Source organism: Pithys albifrons, chromosome 13, assembly GCF_047495875.1.
Source record: "Pithys albifrons albifrons isolate INPA30051 chromosome 13, PitAlb_v1, whole genome shotgun sequence".
NCBI classification, from domain to species: Eukaryota; Metazoa; Chordata; class Aves; order Passeriformes; family Thamnophilidae; genus Pithys; species Pithys albifrons.
The window spans coordinates 6,852,530-6,872,308 of record NC_092470.1 but is presented as its reverse complement, the minus strand read 5'-3'; the positions used below and the strand labels follow the sequence as shown (position 1 = coordinate 6,872,308).

Below are 19,779 nucleotides of genomic sequence, written 5' to 3'. Positions count from 1 at the left end.
TACAGCACACATGCATAATATAGGCTCTAGTCTGTACAAATAATTTTATACATAAATTATAGAAATAAAAATCATGCTCCACACCCGATGTTGAGTCTGTGAACTGCAACACAAAGCTTTTTCAGCACTTCTTCCTTTTTTTTCCTTTTCTTTTAAAAGCAGGGATGAAAACATACACAAAACCCAAATGAACACAAAACTACACATAAGCCTTTTGAACTCAAGTTTGTACAAGTGTCAGGCAAAAGTAAAACACAACCTTTGTATCTGTGTAACATTTATGCACTAAATAGTATTTTCTGTGCCATAGCTATGATATTTAAATCACAACTACAGCTGTGTAGCTCAGATAATTGCACAACACATTTAGCACCATCTAAACCAGTCAACTAAAAACCAGCCTATAAAAGTGAAAAAAATCATGGTAAAAATTAATCTCTCAAAAAATCTGATTCAATTACCTGCAACAGCAACTTTAAAAATCATTTATAAGCATAAACAAAACAGGAAGAAGGCCAATTTAAATTCCAACATGCTGTTTTAAAATTAGAATTGTCTTCTGCTCTTTTTCAGGCTTCTCAGCATCCCCAGGAAATGCAACAATAAATTACACACAGAAAGGTTTTTCAAGGTTTTTTTTGTTCTAGAAAAAAGCCAAATCAACAGCAAACTTAGGATAAGATAAAACACTTCACACATAGGTATGGTAATTCAACTGCATTCTTGGCAACCACCTTTACAGCAACCACTTACGACACCAACTCCATCAGTGCCTTGTTTCACTGAGACTTCCAAAGACAGCCAGGTATTTGTAGTCTCTGTATAGAGATCCTGAAACAACCAAGCTATTCCCCCCACAAAAGTTTTTTGTTCCAATCTGGAGCTCAAAAAAACCTAAACCAAACTGTTCCTCAGGCACTGACCAAGTGCCAAGCTCTGGATTCCATAATACAGTTACGCACCTGCCCAGGGACCGAGGGAGCTCAGCATTCCCAGCAGCAGCCACTGCCTCCTGTTCCCTGGCAGGTCATTGTGCAGCCCTGATTTACCTCCACAGCAAACCCAACACATCTTATCAGAGGTGCAGGACTTCTGCAACTCAGGCAGATTGGAAACCCATGTGACTGCTGAAGGAGTTGATAGGTGCATCTGTCCTCTCATGCTTTTCCTGGAGCACCAACATCGCTACACGGATATATTTTGTGTGTCCATTAACTGAAAATTCTCTCAGATGAGCATCACTGCTGTGCACAAAAAAATTTTCACTTTTTTTTTTTTTACTAATAGCAATGTCAGAATTCTTCTTCTGCATTTGGAACATGTGAACTCTTAAGTTTCTTGAGTTTTTCAATAGCAGAACATACTGAAATCTCTCCATGAACTTTGTTGTCTCTTGTTCGCACGTTGACAGCGTTGTTTGCTTTCTCCTTTTCTCCAACCACTGCAAGACATAGCACAAAATATGAAACTATCTACATTACAAAATGTAGACACCTCTATGTTCAATATTAAAACTTAAGTGATATTCAGAAATGTAAGATGCTAAAAATACCTACCTAAAATGAAGTTATACTGAGCCAGCTGTGCATTTCTAATTTTCTTGTTTAATGTGCAACTTTGATCTAAATCCACATCTGACATAAATCCTGCTTCAAAAAATTGGTTGCAAACCTAGAAAAAGCAAATCAAAACCCTCTCAATATTACTATATATTCTAAAACATATATTTGTACACACTATAATTACTGATCTCTCCCATCAGTTAGAGCATGTATGTGCATAATTTTGCTCTTGAGAATCACTGCAAGGAATTCAATGAAGTTATCTGAAGAAATCTGGACACACACTTAAGGGCTCAGCAGCTGGAAGACAAAGCAAGGTAACATCCATATCAAATATCCTGTCCTCAGGCAGCAACACTGCTCAAGGCCAAAAATGTGTCCTCAGTCTGAGAAAGTAGAAAAAGCAGAAGGAACAAACAACTTATTCTTGCATTAAAGGAAAAGCAGGGGAGAGGGGTAAAACCAACCACAGTCAAAAGTGATGTAGTCAAGAATATAAATGGTGGGAAGTGGAAGAAATTGGCTCTGCCCCTACTTTAAGCTGATAAAACTTTAATGAAGCATCAGTTATATCAGATTTGTCATCCAGAATGTTTTTTCCTTTAATAATTACGTACATCGGTAATAACAGAACCCAAAACACTTACAGTTACATATCCCTTACTCAGGCTTATTCAAGTTTAGACTGAAAGTTTTATATTAAAAAGTTTACCTCTCCCCCCCCAGTATGTCTCTCAAATTATTAAAACATTAATTCTCTGTTCTATGACAAGTACTTAGGATCTCTTAAAAGGGTCTGCTGTCAATGAGAGGCAGGCCCTGCCCTCACCTGCTGGGCATACTCTTCCAATGTCGGTCCCACAGGCACCACCATGACCTGCCGTGGGGACAACCAGAGTGGCCTGGAAAGCACAAGGGACACATGGGATAAATGTGCACATGACATTGACATTCATAACCATAGCCATGTTCCACAATAATAATAATTTCTTTACTTTATAGAAATATTTATGTTAGCTATGTTGGATGGTATCTTATCGACATCTTTTCACATAAAATAGCAAACAGATTGATGTCAGTAAAATGACAAATGCAGAACTTGGATCTTCTGTTCTCTTCCTAGCTGACTTCACATTTTTAAACAGAATTTTTTCATGTAATTTTAATTTTTATTTATAACTTTGGAGTCAAAGTTGGACAATCAGACAGGTAAGTGGCTTAAACTAAGAATTACTTCTTCATTAATACTTTAAACACATTCACAAAGAAACGCCTTCAGAACTTATTCAAGATAAAACAATCCATCTTAGAAGGACAAAAATATTTCATAGCTTAGGACTAATTCATGTCTGCATACACACAATAATTTCTTTACATATATCTGACATCTTCCCAGTACAAAAGCATGATTTTTAAGTAAAAAGGAACAGAAATAATGCAGGACTTACACATTCAATCACAATTCTTATTTCTCCTTACCTTGCTTTTTTTTCTGCAGTTTCACGAATTCGAATTTCTAATAACAAACTAATTAAAAGGATATACAACTCAGACCACAGAAAATTAGACTTATTTTCTTGTAATCTTACCTATTAATTTTGAGAACATTCTAGGGATATTATTTTTGCATTACAATAAATGGGACACGAGGAAGGATCTGCACTTTCTACATTGTTAACACTTCTCAGAAGACCATTTGTGCCACATACCATTTTCCTCCATAATTTTCTGCTAGAATAGCTATCATTCTCTCCACAGATCCCAAAATAGCTCTGTGAATAATCACCGGTCTCTTCTTATCATCGCCATCCTTACTGAAAAAAAAGCAAGTAAAAGTTTTTTTTTAAAAATGAGATTGTCTTAGCTCACACACATGTAATCCTACTAATATTTCCGATTCTACTTTTAAAAGAAAGACAAAATTGAGTTAGTTATACTTACACAAAATCTACTCTTTATTAAAAATGTACTTAAAAGTCACCTAGGCTTTCAAAGGAATACTGAATAATGACAGTAACTTAAAATAGTCATGGTTATAGCTAGTGGCATAAACACAAACTCTTAAAGACTCTCAGCTGACTCAGCACCATTCCTGTGCATTTTAATATTTTATGTTCTTCCTTGTTCTCTTTTTCCACTATGACTTGCTTTTTTTATTTTGTTGCACAGGATCTTACCTGCCCTTGCTGTTCATTACTTTGTTTAAATTGCAATCCTGTGATAAGAAGGCAGCTGTTGTTTGCAACAATATTATCACCTACCAAAAAGCCATGGCATCTACTGTAGAATGTGAGCAGGCCCAATAGGTGACAAAAATTCTACTTTCCCCATCAAAATCTTGATAACATGCAAAAATAGACATAGCAGAAAATGTGCATTCAAGTCAACATGATACTAAGATTAATCTGCTCAGTGGATTAACATCTCTCTTTCTAGATGGAAGCCAAAGTGAGGTTTTCACCAAAAACTGTTTGCATTTGCTTTATGTTCAAAGTTAACTAGTTTAACCCAATATAAACAAAGAACTACTTAGTGCAAACATAGCAGGTCCTTAAGGCATGTTTGAATTTGTATGCTGTCTTCCAAGGAGACACCATGACTAGGCTGAAAGTGAAAACTGACTCAACTGAGGTGTTTTTAGCATTCTATATGATCGGTTGTCTTCAGAACTGGCAGACAAGACAGATGATGAGATTTTTCTGCAATCAGCAGCATTTCAACTGAAGTGAGCTATTATTACATTGAGGAAGTATCTTCAAGTTTGAGACTCAATCCTCTACTCACCAGGGATGTTTCCTCTCCTTACCAGGCTAATCATTTGTTAAATGAACAACACAGCATTAATATATAATGGCAAGTACAGATAATGAAAGCATTTATGATTGTTTTTATTTACTATTTCATTTTAAAGAGGAAGCTATTCAGCTTAACCACTCACCCAACATAAGTAAGATTAAATCGAATGGGTAGCTGGAAGTCAAGTTGGATGGTGGCACACTGATGGTACCTACCAATGGCATCTTTGATTTTAATATCAATCTGTGAAGCAAAATAACACAGTTACTAAATATACTTTGCCTGCAGTATGTCTGCATTCTTGTCCATCCCAAAGTTATATGAAAATGCTGAATCACTCACCTTAGGACCATAAAATGCTCCATCTCCTGGATTCAAATGCCATTGCTCTCCAAAGTTATTCAAGCTGGTTTGAAGTTGCTAATAATAAAAATGAGAGAGTAATTAAAAAGGGTTCATTACTGGAAATCAGAGCATTTGCCTTTGAAATTCAAAGGGAGTCACGAGGCACTACAACCTCTATTGCTCAAGCTTTTGTTAATTTATGATAAGTAACCTTGGAATAATAGTTCCTTGTACAAATATTGTGATTAATCAGAAAAAAAATAGAAATCTAACCAGTTCAAGATATGGGGCTAAGTAAGAATCTGGAAGGTCTCATTTTTATATAGAAACTTCAAATTTCATGTGATGTTTTTCAACAAGTTTTTCCGCTAAGGACAATATTTAGCATCTGATGCAAGCCATTCCATCATTCAACAAGAAGAAGCTCAATTAAATGACTACCTCTGCAAATACAAATATTAAAGGGTTGATTCGTTTGTTTGCCTTTAAATGATTTACCTTTTCTGCATGATCCCAGATCTCCAACTCTCCGAGATAATTTTCTGGCCTTGTAGAAAGATGCAGTTGAAAGGTAAAACCAAAGACAGCATATACTGCCTTCAAGAAATCAAGACAGCCCTCAATTTCTTCTTCAATCTGAAACATAAATGAGATGTATTTGTTAAAATTTACTTACATAAAAATGTAATTGAAACTACTGAATTCCTCATAACCTGAATATAAGAGTCCATTAAATAAAGGAGAAAAAAATTAAAATCCACACCCTATAGGCCCAAATCTAGATAATGGCTGAAGAGAGAACAGAGGTGGTGTGGCTTCAAAACATGGCATGAAAAATAGTATTTTTGTTAAGCCTGGGCTTCTGGAGCCAAATAGCATCCATCAGAATGGACAAGAGTACATCAATTTATACAGGTAACTCCACTAAAATCTGTGGCATTACTGACAAAATGAAGTATTTGTTCAGTATTATTACAGAAAACAAAGCATTGTCAACAGCTTTTTTCTTTGCAGGGGGAGATGGAAGATGCAAAAAATCTTACTTTTTGGGACTTAGTTGCCTAATTCATCTTTCTAAATGGAAAATTTCTGTACAGAAAATCTTGTTACATAATTCCCAATCAGTAATATCCCTCAAATAACACTGTTCTCTGTTTTGATATAAGGATTTTGTAACTTCAAAGAAAAAAAAATTTAAATAACACCGAGTATGGCATCAGTATTTGAGAAACTTGCAAAAAAGAAGCCAAGTCCAACAGGCTATTTGACTTCAGCAATATTGCAGAGATTAAGGAATATGGAATATCAGGTAACTAAGAAGGAAGTGCCTAAACCTACCAAAACCTCCATCAAAAGCAGCAACACAGTGGAAGAAGCTAGAGTTGAAATACTTTGGGATTTTTTTGTTTACTGTTAGTTTGCATTGAGAGAGGAAGGGGTTCTTTTTAGTTTGCTTGACTGGTGGGGATGTAGGAGGTGCTTGTTTTTTGGAGCTGTTCTTAAGTTTTTTACCTGTTCCATCGTGCAAAAGATGTGAGCATCGTCCTGTTGGAAGCGCCTTACACGAGTCAAGCCACTTAAAGTCCCAGAGAGCTCATTTCGGTGAAGAACTCCAAAATCTGCAAGTCTAAGAGGCAATTCCCTCCAGGATCGGGGACGATGGGCAAACATCAAGCTAGAAGGAACATGAAAGAGCCTTCCTTTTACCCTTCTTACAGAAGATTAAGATAACACAAAAATAAACCAAGATCAATACAGACAGTAGTCACATTTTTAAGCATTTATTCATTCAGGTTGTCTGCATCCTAAGAGACAGGCAAACATAAAGTGCATCACTTAGAATGTACTGCTAAAGACCACCTAGAAAATAAACACACTGCAAGAGTAAATTAAGACTGGTTCATCAGTACCTTCTTGGTACAGCATATCTGATGCCTAGCTCTATCCAAACCAATTTGTATTTACTAGTGGCAGAGACTAGTATTAGCATGCACAAACCTAGCTCACTTAGATTTACTTCTGGGACAGTGAGAACCTCCCTGGACACACTAGTAGCTCAGCAGTCTATTGCAAACATACATGATAACATGCATTAATACTCCCTTTATTTCTCCCCAGCCCCACAAAGGATAAATTAAGTAAAATAAGAAGTTTTTTAGTTGAGAGTACAAACCAGTGTCCTGGACAATTCATGGGTTTAAGGGCAAAAGTTTCCTTCTCGACCTCAAAAGAGAACATATTTTCACTGTAGTGCTGCCAGTGTCCTGAAGCTTCCCAGAGTTTACTGTTGAAGATGTTTGGAGATACGACTTCAGTAAAATTACGCCTGTGATACTCCTCCTACAGAACAAATTCAACATTGAAAAGGTGCCAGAGCTTTTGACAAGCCAAAGCTTGATTCTTTTAAGCTGTGTTATTATAATGGCAATTTACAGAGAGACTAAAGGACTACTGCACATGCAAGTTTTGCAAAACTGGAAAAGCACAGCTTCATTCTGCACTATTTTCCAAAATGTTACATCTGTACCATCATAGTGAAAGTCTGGTAAATATTTACATACATAGATACTTCTCTTTCTGTGAATAGTTCAGTGCTATGAACAGCCCACCATTTAAGACTGACAACTGATATTAAACTTGTTAGGAGTTACTGCAGTATATACTCACTCGTATGAAATCCATGAGTGTGTTATAAAGAAAGGCACCTCTGGGGAGGAAAAAGCAGCTTCCAGGACTCAAATCATGAAAGAAGAAGAGTTCTTGCTCCTAGGTAAATTAAAACCAGAATGCTCTACCAACAATTCAGATAGAACTGCAGAACAGAATTCACACACTGACACACTGTTCACAAAGATGAAATGTTACAGAAACAAGAATGACCTACGTAAGTCTACAAGTTGTCAGTAACACCAGGTAATTTGATTCTTTGATTAAGGAAAAACATACTTCCCCAAAATCCTGAAGTCTTGTCTAAACTTACCCTTAGTAACCAAAGCAATTAATCATATATCCATCACACATGAGGGTCAATGGTTGAAGCTGGTGAGCCACTCACTCTTTATCAGAATTTTGTCTCATAGAAGAGAAACTCAGCAATGTGGCTCTGATACACTTTTAGAGAACTCTACCCTCTTCACTATTATAGATATTAGATACATAAACAGTAGATAAATTCACATGATATGCTGAACTGGAAGGGACTCACAGAAATCACTGAGCCCAACTCCTGGCCCTGCACAGGAGCCTCCCCAAGAGTCACACCCTGTGCCTGAGAGTATTGCTCAAATGCTTCCTGAGTTCTGTCAGGCAGTGCCCAACCACCCTCTGGGTGAAAAATCTCTCTGGTTGATTGATACCAGCTAATTTGTTTATGAAGAGGCATAGAAATAAACAAATGCTATAGAAATATTCAAGTCTTAATAAGTTAATAGAAAGAAGCATGATCACTTCCATAAAGACCATTTTTCTACTTCTTTTTGTCATTGTTTTCTCTAGATTTCTCATTCTCTCCCTCTTCTGAGTTACCCTCAGTTGTTCACCTCTGCTTGTGAAGGCCCTCCACAGTCTCTTCTTTCACGTCTGCCATAAGCAACAAGAAGTTAATGCCTTCATCCTCCTGTCCAACAATGCTGACCTTCACTTACAGAACAGTTTTTCAAATAAATGTCTCCCTGCTGTAAAGGCTCATTGTGCCTTTACATATCCACAAAGCTTCTTTTCCCAAATACATTCCCTGTAACTCCACCCTCTCTACAAAACTATAGCAAAGGTGTAAACTTTACACCTATAATAAAGAATGATCAAACAATGTTATTTATACAGTTTTCAAACAGATTCTCTTCTATGAAAAATATAGTGGTTTAGGTAGAACTCGCTCCCATTCGAACTGCCAAAAAGAATAAAACCCCAAAACAGGCCAAAACTAAAAAACAAGAGAAAAGAATGAATTCTATTTCAGACACATAAAAGAGAAATAAGACAATAGACTAGTCTACCTTTCCAATTTTCCTATGATCCCTGTTTCTGGCTTCTTCCTGAATTTTTTCCCATTCCTTCATCATTTTGTTATCAGGAAATGATATTCCGTATATTCTCTGAAGAGTTTCCATGTCAGATTTTCCTTCCCAATATGTAGAGGAATTCTGATACACAAAACCAAAACTTTAAGATAGTATTACATAATATCAGGGAAAGGAGAGATAAACATTAACACATCCAAACATTATTACATTTTTTTCCTTGGGAAAAGATTTATATGCAATCTTTCAGCATTTGTTTATAACACAAATATACTTGCAGTGCCTGGTAGTCAAGCACAGTAATACAGAAGACAAACACAAGTGACTGGTCAAGCAGTACTTTTATTCTACTTAGGTACCTTGTTTCAACTCACATCATGGCATGTTTTATTATTTTATGTTATAGCAGCTAAAAAAGCAGCACTTGTTTACATTCAAAACATAATGCAGTAGGGAAACATGAAAGACACAACAAACCTAACTCTCACAGTTAATTCTGAGATGTTTTGACAATCTAACACGTAATCACTGGAATTCAGAGTTCCACACACTTCAGTCAGGAAGCCTGCAAAAGCAATTATGATGGATTTTCCAATAAGCTCAGGCTAAAACGGTTACCAGAGTTAGCACCTGTGAGTAACTTGAACTACACCACAAAACCTGAGGACTCTGCAAAGTGTCTCTGCCTTTCCTGTAACCAATGCCATCTTTCAACAGCAGCACTTGCAGATCTGCCAAGGTCCACTTTACCTCCTGTATGCAAAAGGTACCACCTGACAAGGTCAAAATAGTATTTTCTGACCCAATAAATACTTGGATGTTCATTTGCTGCAGAACAGAGTGTGCACATCCGCCCCCACCCCACCACACACAGATGTGACAGCAAGTAGAGACTCTAACCAGGACACTTGTCCCATGAGGTGCAGTGCTGGCTGGAGATACTGAACAGCACTGCCACATGGGCTTAGGCACAGCACTTCCCTACTGGGCATGCTACAACTGGTTCCACAGCTAACCTAGTCACTGCCAGCTAGAGTGTTTTTGCAGTGCTCTTCATTGGTATAAACATGCATGTTACTATACTAATACTCTGATGAAAAAAGATGCTGTTAACTTTCACTGTTGTACTATTCTGAAGTCAAGAATCAGTAAATAAATCATTAAAGTCTGCAGTTCTACTTGTACAGTGGGAGCTGGCAAAGAAACAAAGCACTATTTTCAGGGTAAACAAAGAAAACAATACAAAGAATCCTATCATAATCAGCTCAGGATAAATCAATATATAAATAAATAAAATGTACCACAGTTTATTTCACTACACAGTTAAACTTACCTTAATTATTTTAAGGGCCTTAATTTTTCCAGTGTGTCTCACATGTGGACCCCTGCAGAGGTCAATCAGAGGACCACACCTATGTGGCAGAAATAAAAAGCATTCATTTCCAAACACTCCAATATTTTTCTATGCTGTCACGAATGGCTTGCCACATTCCAACGTGGTAGTAAAAACAAATATGCAACATGCAGGAAGTTCAGTGCCCCTGAAATGTAATTGTGCCTTCCACCTGAGGCACAATATTTGCTCAGGAAAGCTCAGCACAGTCAATCCATTATCAAGAGCATCATAACAACTTCACCAATTCATACAGTTCCATACGTGAACTTTGTTAAAGTTGACCAGGAAATTTCAAACTATGCACATCAAACAGAAAAATGGTTTTACCATTTTCCAACTGATTGAAATGAGTTCTTCACCCCACAATGAGCTAATTTAGTGTTACCCACTATGCAGCAATCCAGTGTCAGGAGTGGTAACTTGTTTCCATCAGTTTACTAAAACCAGATGGAATGAGTAAAAACTGGATTTGTCATTTGTCCACAAATTGAGACCTACTCTGTTCCAGCAGAGAAAAAAAACCCCTCATTTTACATAAGTAGCAATATCAATTGCAAACTTAAGTCCCAATCACACAAGAATTTGGATGTTAGAATAAAAAAAAAACAAACCCAAAACCCCAATTTGTTTTCCTCTCAATGTAAATAATTTAACTATAAAAGTAGTCCACGATACCTCAGAAGTATTTTTCTTTACCTGTATATTGTGGTAGTTGGTGTCTTCACCTTCTCATTAAGGATACGACACTTAAACTTGTTATACTGTGAGTGGAAACATGTAAAGTCAGAAACATCAATAAAATGGGTAACAAAATTCACTTTTAAAATTATATATTAATAATTCAAGTACATCAGTAATAGACACTCCCAACTAGGAAAAAAGCTTGCATTCAACAGTTCAACATCCTTTTAGAAGAGTTGTAAAAAAGAGGAGAGACAAAAAGTTCTTAATCCTCTGAGGGTGTGTTCAGGATGTTGATTACCACCTGAACACCTCATAGCACCTGTGAAAGGCAACTACAGAGTACAGTGAGACTGGCAATATTCAATGTATAAAATGGGAGACTAAAGCAAAAGTCTTTTTTGACCTGTCTGTGCAAGTGAGGCAGGAGGAAGGAGTGCCTTTTGTGTACTTTTTTGTCATCTCACTGAGCCTGAGGTGTTTTTGTGTAATACATAATTGTTTTTATCAGTGCCTGAAAACATTCTGAACACCTCAGAGGAAAAAGAGTGGGAAAAGGATAGTAACTTTTTTGTTTTGTTTCACTGGACAGGTACAATTCTGATGATTCAGTCACATGCAGAATTTGATAAAAGGTGCATTTTAAAAGATCACTGTACCAGAACGACAGCTACTCAAAAGCTTTACCTTAAACATGTCTAACAGTGTCTCCTTTTTCACTTCCAGCCTTTCAAAAGCCTGTTTCTCTTTTATGATATTTTTACAGCGGTTCTCTAGTAGTGGGAATTCAGTACTAGATACTCCTCTAAATAAAAAGACACAGGCAAAAGAAATAAAATTTATTTTGATACTTCCATTTTTTATAAATAACCACTTTCTAGTGGCCTAATTTGAAACCATAAAATGTGTTGGTTGTGATTTGGCACAGTATTTTCTCAGTTTCTTCCAATTAGCTGGACTTTCAGACACTAAAGTCAGAAACACAAATAACACCACCCCAAAATCCTCCTGCAATCATTCCTAGAACATTCTTTGGGACAATTAAATGTCTGGAAGACCTATAGGTCGAAGTATACATATGATTTAAGATAAAAAAAAAAAAGGAGGGGAAAAAAGGCTCAATCCAGCTGCAGGAGCCTGTTTATCAGCTGATGCAGATTCAGTATTCTCCCTGACTACAGAACGATAAAAAGGAAAAAAAACAGAATTGTAAAGCTGTGCACAAGGATTAGAGAAGTAGTAAACACCTATACAAGTTATGTGCATATCTGCCCTCTCTACAAGTGACTATGGCATATGGAAGCCAAACTCCCATGATTCTTCAAGGAAACCATCTCCTTTGTCTCCCCAGAAGTTCACAAAGTTTTACCCAAACACTCTACATTTTTTCCACAGAACACTGAACAGCTGCAAGTCTTACAGAGCAGGTGTCTGAACACAGCTCCTGAATTTAAATATACACACACACTTAATTTGTGTGTCTACACAGAAGACTAATCTGATGGCTTCAAATCACATTAGAGACATAATTTTACTTCTAAAATGCAGAAACTTGACAGAACAAAATAACTCTAGTACTGAGCTTCAACAGAAAGTAAAGAAGTTCTAAGACAGTGAAATTTTACCTGTCTTCAATATACATGTCATAATAAAATCCATTTTCAATTGGTGGTCCGTAGCATAAGCAGCCCCCAAAATATCCTTCCATGGCCTCTCCAAGAATGTGAGCACTTGAGTGCCAATAAACCTGCAAATAAAGTCAGGTGAGCAAGCTGTGGGGTCAATGGCATTATGTAACTAATAAGAAAAAACCCCAAACCATTAAGTATAACTTCAGATGAGAAATAGACTGGAACCAATGTTGTTGAAATTTTGAGAAGTAAAGGAATTTTCTGTTCTCATTTTGAAGTACTTTAAATGATTGATATAATGGCAAATGTAGCACTACAGGCCCATCATACCTCAGTCTGAAAGATGATGATTGGACCTGTGTGCTATTCCACCAAATTAGTATTTACTGTATCTTGTTAATTTATAAGGTACTTTCCAGTCAGTCCAACACTAATCAGATCTAAAACAATGTAGCCAATTAAGTTTCCACTGTTCACATTCAGTACATTTATTAATAGGTCCGTAAAGTACATTACCTGAAATATCAGCTGAGGGGAGTCAACAGACCAGTAGATCAATACCAGTCTTATGTTCTAAGTTCCTATTAATTTGGACTAATTCAGAGCCACTGCTGCAAGATAAAGCCTTTACATAAAATGCCTTAAACAAGCTTAATCACATGAATAATTCAAACTGAAGTCTAATTCTAGTGCATAAACATAGGCTTCAGACTGAATCCCAAAAAACTCTGGGCATGTTGCTAAGTATATTCATAGTTTAAGTGATTAAGATATGACTACTTAAGGTTCTAAAAAACAGTGCCAGTACAAGGAGGTGCAGATTTTGTTTATGACTCAAATCTAATATTGGACAATTTTCAGAAAGCAGCAAGACAGCCTTACTTTGCTTTCACTGTCTGATCATCAAACGCACTGAGTCAAACCACAAAACATGTCACAGAAGATATGAAACTATTTCAAGTGAGCATACAAATCAAGATGTTCTGTATGACCTCACTTGAGAAATAATCTATTTATGTAAAAGAGAAGGATGAAAAGAACACTAAGATTTTATTCAATCTCAGATTATAGGCACTTGGTATCTCATCTTCTTTGCTCATTCATGAGAAATACAATACTTGAATAGTTTTGTGGGTTTTTTTATTTCCAGATTTTAAAAGCCTAATGCTGCAATCGGTTTTATGTCATTAGTTCCTCTAATCAAGCAGAAACCTGAGTGTTTACTCACAGCTTTTGCCTCTTCATTATCAAAGCTCAGCAGCTCCAGAGTACAGTCTCCCTCCAGTGGACGATCCAGGTCCCACAGTTCACTATTCACTTTTGCTATGACTGCATTGGAAGCCAATACTTGACTAAAAAAACAGAAAAGATGACAAGAGACCTGAATATTTAGGTTCAGATTTGTAAAGACCTTAGGTTTCTAAACCCTGTGAGACCACACCCACATCTCGTAGCACCTGAAGGCCTTTAATTTGATGTTTCTGTGATGGTCTTAAACACTTTTAAGGTAAAAAATTTTAAGATCTTGAGAAGTTTCATTCAACAGTTTTCAGTGCTAGGGATCTGGAGGAAACATTGCTTCTTATAGCAGGTTCTACTGTGTCTGGTAACTCATAAAACTTCAGATGTCTCTATTAATTCGTAGCAGTCTCACTGATTTACTTTTTAACTGGAAGCAAACATTATGATCCCAGCACAGAACCTCAAGCATCACTCAGAACAATAATTTCAACCAGTAAACTATTCTGCATTTGGCTGAAGTTTCAATGCTTTCCAAAAAAATCGATTTAACTGAGCATGACATGTATTTTACACAACAAGGTAAGAGACAAATAATGGGAACAGTTTTATCACTGAATCTGCAGGTTACCTAATTCCTACAGCTAATTGATATGGTGTGGTTTTCCAAGATTCTCCTTCAGTCATCTTTCCATCCGGCAGAGTAATTTTGATAGATTTGCTCTGGTTGGCTGCTCTGTAAGCTAGCAAAGCATCATGTTCCTTTTTCAGTGCTTCATAAAGCTTCAGTCTGTCTTCTATGAAGCTTGGCACGCACTGTAGCTGTAATAAATAAATTAGATTATACACATATTTATCTGTGAGAGAAAGGGAATAAAAGGATTCTCAGTGTTGGTGCATCCCCAGAGGTCCCAACTTGGACCAGATTTCACTGTACTAGAATTCAAACTAAAGAGCAGTAAAGCATTTGTAAATAATTATACACATCAACTTTCTGACTACTTTATAGTGTTTTTCCAATTTTCCAAGCACTTTCATCAATTTGGGCCTTAATGGTTTTGTGAGTTTGACCTCAGAAAGCAGCCTACCTTCCTGCCCCAGAATTTGCATGGCAGATGTCCTACTGACATTTGGATCACTCCAACAAGCCCTCACTTCTACCAGTCCATTCACAGCATCAGATTCAAGTAAGACAGTGCAGGTGAAGGTTACCCTAGTTTAGCATGAGGTGAGTTATTAAGTTCTATTGTACTACAGCTACATCCTTTCAGCTATCACAGTTTAACTGCTTGTGAACCTTCACTCTCTTTAGGCATCACAGAATTATGACCTTTATTCCCCAATAACCCAATCCTTTTCTTACATGAAAAGTAAAGAACATATAAGGAACTCTACTAATACAAGATGAAGCTCCTAAATAATGGGGTTTTTTTTCCTCTATGCTATAGCAAACCTTTTACCTAAAAGCTGGTATTTCAAAACAGAGCAAAGTATTTTAGAGCTGAGCACCCTTTCTGGACCTGCTTAAACAACAATCCTTCTCCTATTATTATGTAGTATGAAATGATCACTTACATCATTCTGATGTTGGTTCACAGCTTTATTTTCTTTCTTCTTTTCCTCTTTATTTTGATTCACTGCATCATCTGGACTTGCACTGGAGACTTTCTGAAAACAGCGATAATACAAAATAAATCCCTATTAAGCCTTTAAGACTTTTTCCAGCAATCATTGAAACAAACCAGAACAGTAAAATACTGGGCTAAAAAGGCAATCACAGGGAAATAAGTCATGTCCTTAACACAAAGGCTTCTCATGACACATTTAAACTGCATCTTTTTGAAGTTCTGCAGGCACAGCACATCTGCTTACCAAGTAGAGTCTTCTCACCAGTTTCCTCAATGTTACTACTACAACCACCACCAAAATCTCCCCGGCCAGCCCGTGGCAGATCACACCAGTATACTAAGCAGGGACAGCTTTCGGTGGTGTCGCACCTGGCAAAGACTGCCCAGAGAAGCTGTGGATGCCCCATCCCTGGAAGTGCTCAAGGCCGAATCGGATGGGGCTCTGAGCAACCTGGTCTAGTGGAAGGTGCCTCTGCCCATAGCACAGCGTTAGAACGGGACGATCCCGAGGGTCCTTCCCACCCCAACCCAACCCATTCGCTGACCCACGAGCAAAGGCAGGGCCACAGCTCAGCGCTGCGGGCAGACCCCGGGGCAGGTTCGCACCGCCGATCCCTGCGGGCTGGGGCGGCCCCGTGAGCGCCCCTGTCCGTCCCGTCCTGTCCCTCCCCGCAGAGGCTCCGCCTGCCCGGAGCCCCCTGCTCTCCTCGGGCTGTACCTCTGCACCGCATGGGGGCTCAGCCGGCGCGGCCCGGCCCAGCTCGGCCGCCAGGCTGCGGCGCAGGTGCAGCAGGCGATAGCGCAGCTTCTCGTTCTCGGCCCGCAGCCGCTGCAGCTCGGGGCTGGCGCTGCCGGGGCAGGGCGGCTCCTTCAGCCGCCCAACCTCCGCCGCCAGCCAGCGCAGCTCCCGCTCCTGCCGCAACACCCGCAGCTGGGCGGCCTCGGCGGCCGCCGCCATGTTCACTCCGCCCCCGAGCCCCGCCTCCGAGCCCCGCCCCTCATGAGTCCGGCCCCGCCCCCGAGCCCCGCCCCGAGATCGAGCCTGGTCCCGCCCCCGAGCCCCGCCCCAACCCCGCCCCCTCACGAGCCCCGCCCCCGAGCCCCGCCCCGCCGCTCCGCCCGCTGCCTCCGGGACCCGCCCAGGTCCGACCCCTGCTCCGCCCGCTGCTTCCGGTGTCCCAAAATTGAATGTGGATGAAGATTCCTTCCCCAAAAGGAATCCTTGACAGGATGGAAACGTCTTGCTCCTTGTGGAGTGCCCTGGACGGCCCATCATCGGCATTTGAGACACGAAAATGTCTCTCCCCTCTACATCACCTCACATTTTTATACAAAAACCTGTGGGTTTGTCCCCTCTAATTTAACTCAGGTTTTCAGCTAAACGTGTCACCTCTGTCCCCTCTAAGTAACCACAGGTTTTCTGTCAAAAATGCTGCCTCCTTCTCTGAGTTCCCAGACTTTCCCTCAGAAAGGCTCTTTTTTCCTCTCTAAAGCATCCCCTGGATTCACCCCGCAAAAAAGGTGATTTTGTTTCATCTAAATTACCTCAGCATATCTGTCAAAAAAGCCACCTCTGCTCCCCCTCCCAGTTTGCCTCTGCTATTTCCTCGGAAACATTCATTCTGTCCCCTAGACATTAACTCAGATTTTACCCCCCAAAACATCCCCTGACTAGCTCAGGCTTTACCCCAAAATTGTCTCTACCTGTCCCACTCACAGAACATCGATTTTACCCCAAAAATGTCCCTCCGTGGGTCATCAACTATCCAAGTCTATTATTATCTGAAGGGAAGTTCTAGCCAGGTGCGGGTTGGTCTCTTCTCCCAGGCACTCAGCAATAGGACAAGGGGGCACGATGGGCTCAAGCTCTGCCAGGGGAAATTTAAGCTGGAGATCAGAAAAAAAATTCTTCACAGAGAGAGTGCTCAGACATTGGAATGACCTGCCCAGAGAGGTGGTGGATTCCCCGCCCCTGGAGGTTTTTAATCTGAGCTTGGCCGTGGCACTGAGTGCCATGATCTGGTAAAGGGACTGGAGTTGGACCGAGGGTTGGACTTGATGATCTCGGAGGTCTTTTCCAACCCAATCCGTTCTATGATTCCATGATCAAACCCGCGCAGTACCGCGCCCTCACCGCCAGGTGGCGGCAGCACATGGGTGGTCATTGCAGCTGCCGGGAGACCTTCCCGCAGCCACAGCAGCGCCCGCAGGGCCTGCCCTGGGGTCAGAGCTCCTCTGGCACGGGAACCCAAGAGGACATTCCAAGGAAGAATCAAACTGCAAATTGAAATACCGTATGTGGAATGAAGGCCTGCTTTTGACAGTTTTCTTTTCACTTTTGTGACACAAGAAAAGCTTTTAGACCATATGTGTGTGGCTCGGCTTCACGAACGAAGGTTTGGGAAGGGCTGTCCCCACGTGGGTGTGCCTTCCAGCCTGCGCAGTGGATTTTAGGTGAGGCTCGCACACAAGTTAAAACCCCAGACTGACAACTTGGTTTTAAAGATGTTGCACTTAATGTTATAGACACGTAATTGCTTTGTGATTTGGCATTTCCTGCACCTCCAATCACTGAAACACGTTAAAACAGTGAAGTGCAGAGTGCTGAAGTTCATTATTCCTATTACAGTTCAGTGTTATCGCTTGACATACCAAAATCCAATACAACACTTAAAAATTAAAAGCAACATTCTCTCCCTGACTTTTAATTTTCCGGTTAGTGGTCCTTCTAAAAACAGGTTAAAGAAAAAAAGAAGAAAATCCCAAGATCTATTAACTAGTGTACCAAAGCACCTGCTTTCCATACTGTTTGTAAGCATTTTCATTGGACCTGATTGCTTTTCTAAGAAAAACAAATGTGTATGCATAAAACCCCCTCCAGTAGGCAGGTGTTTCTGAGACCACAGCTCCCATGTAAAAGACAGAGGAGGAGCAGCACAGAAGGATCCAAAAATGCCAGAAGGAGGTTTTAAAGTTGGCTGTATTTGGTAGAAATATTGGAAAACAAACTGCTCTGCAACTGTTTTAAGCCTGGAGCTCACACAAATGAAACAAGATCCATTTCTCGCTTCATTTTATACCTTCTCTGTTCCTGAGAGAATCATATCATGCAAAAGATAGGAGAGAAGACACCTGTCCAATGCCTCAAAAATTGTCCAAGTGACTCTAGTTATGAGCCCCTAAACTACAGCACTGGCTGTCTGCTTATGAGCCCAAAATCACAGGCCTTGGGCTCAGTCCCAAGCCCCCTAAATGTAGCACTGGATCCCTCTTTGGGAGCCCCGAAACTGTTCCTTGCACCTCCCTGCCCACTCCTTTTATAGCCACAGCCCTGCCCCACGCTGCTCTGCGCCTCTATCACTCCTCAGATCCCACCCCCACCTTACCCACAATTTTAACATTATGAATCTAAGATTTAATCCAGAGCACCACAAGCTCCCAGTGTGGGGCATTTCCATATTCCTGTTATTTTCTCTGTGTCCAGTTTCAGTGATCTGGGGTCTAAGGGAGGCACTGGCTGTCCATGCTGTCCCTGGCACATCATGGCTTGGGGGAAAATCCAAATGAAGGGTCAGAAGAGCTGAGAAGAGGCAAAATCCACACCAACAGCATTTCCCACTTTTCCATGTGCCTTTGGAGCACAGGGAGCACCACATTTTGGGCTGCTGTGGTGTTACCCCTCTGTGCCTGCAGGGAGATATGGGAACTGCAGTGGGAACTGTCCCATTCCCATTGATGCCTCTGTCCCTGTAAGCCCTTGCACTGACCCAGTGTGTTTTCTGGAAAGAAAAGCAGAGGTGCCAGGCACTGCCTACAGAGAAATCAACTCAGGCTCGGGAGCCAGAGTGGAAAGGGTGCCATAGAGTACAAGACAGGCACTGTGAGAGTCTGGTCTCTGAGTCACAAAGACTGCAGAGGTGGAGTATGGCCTGTTTAACTGGGACAGGAAGGAGGCTGTCTCAAGGGACATTTGCTATCAGCTCGCTCCACATGTCCATCTGGCTCTTGGGATGCCCAGGAAACAAGAACATGACCACCATGGTTTTCCACACTAGGTGTGTGCTCCTGACACCCACCATGGAGCTGCAGGACCCAGACACAGTAGTTTCACCACAGAAATGTCACAGATCCTGGAGTGAGGTTTTGCATGACTAAACTTGTTAAGGTTACTTAAATAGATTTCCCCAAGCACCCTTCTGGGGGCCTTTGTGGAGTCAACAGTAGTTCAGTCAGCACCTGAAAATATTGTGGGCTCTTCTCCCTGGGAAGTGGTTAACATGTTTTTAAGAGCAAGGGGGAATATGTCTTGAATAGCTTGATAGAGTCGGTGTGCTTTAACCACAGCTTCCTGTCAGCTTGCAGCTTGTGAGACAGAAGTCAGTGTTGGGTTTTTGTGCCTGCCAGCCAACGGTTGAGTGATCTATCAGAACACCCCGGTGCTTCCTTTGGCTCCTTTCTAGTATTGGTGAGTGGAAAATCAGC

At 40.2% G+C, this 19,779-nt stretch overlaps 1 protein-coding gene across 1 annotated transcript; it reads right to left on the bottom strand.

The window, feature by feature from the left end:
- Positions 1-622: 622 nt before the first annotated feature.
- Positions 623-16,272, bottom strand: LOC139678019 (threonine--tRNA ligase 1, cytoplasmic-like). Its single transcript, XM_071568542.1, has 19 exons — positions 16,016-16,272; positions 15,245-15,337; positions 14,301-14,491; positions 13,659-13,782; positions 12,425-12,546; positions 11,487-11,604; positions 10,815-10,879; positions 10,056-10,134; positions 8,699-8,845; positions 7,371-7,469; positions 6,877-7,043; positions 6,216-6,378; positions 5,202-5,339; positions 4,701-4,778; positions 4,501-4,601; positions 3,272-3,376; positions 2,392-2,464; positions 1,557-1,671; positions 623-1,441 (listed from the first exon to the last, which is right to left on the bottom strand). Exons 1-19 carry the CDS (start codon positions 16,253-16,255, stop codon positions 1,293-1,295), a joined length of 2,367 nt encoding a protein of 788 aa, XP_071424643.1. The 5' UTR covers positions 16,256-16,272; the 3' UTR covers positions 623-1,292.
- Between the last annotated feature and the right edge of the window lie 3,507 nt (positions 16,273-19,779).

Coding starts and splice junctions, on each gene's coding strand:
- LOC139678019 (XM_071568542.1), bottom strand. CDS start 16,255: ATGGCGGCGGCCGCCGAGGCCGCCCAGCTGCGGGTGTTGCGGCAGGAG. Junction 10,880..11,486: donor CACTGTTAGACATGTTTAAG/GTAAAGCTTTTG, acceptor TTCCACTCACAG/TATAACAAGTTTAAGTGTCG. Junction 4,602..4,700: donor GAGCATTTTATGGTCCTAAG/GTGAGTGATTCA, acceptor TTTGCTTCACAG/ATTGATATTAAAATCAAAGA.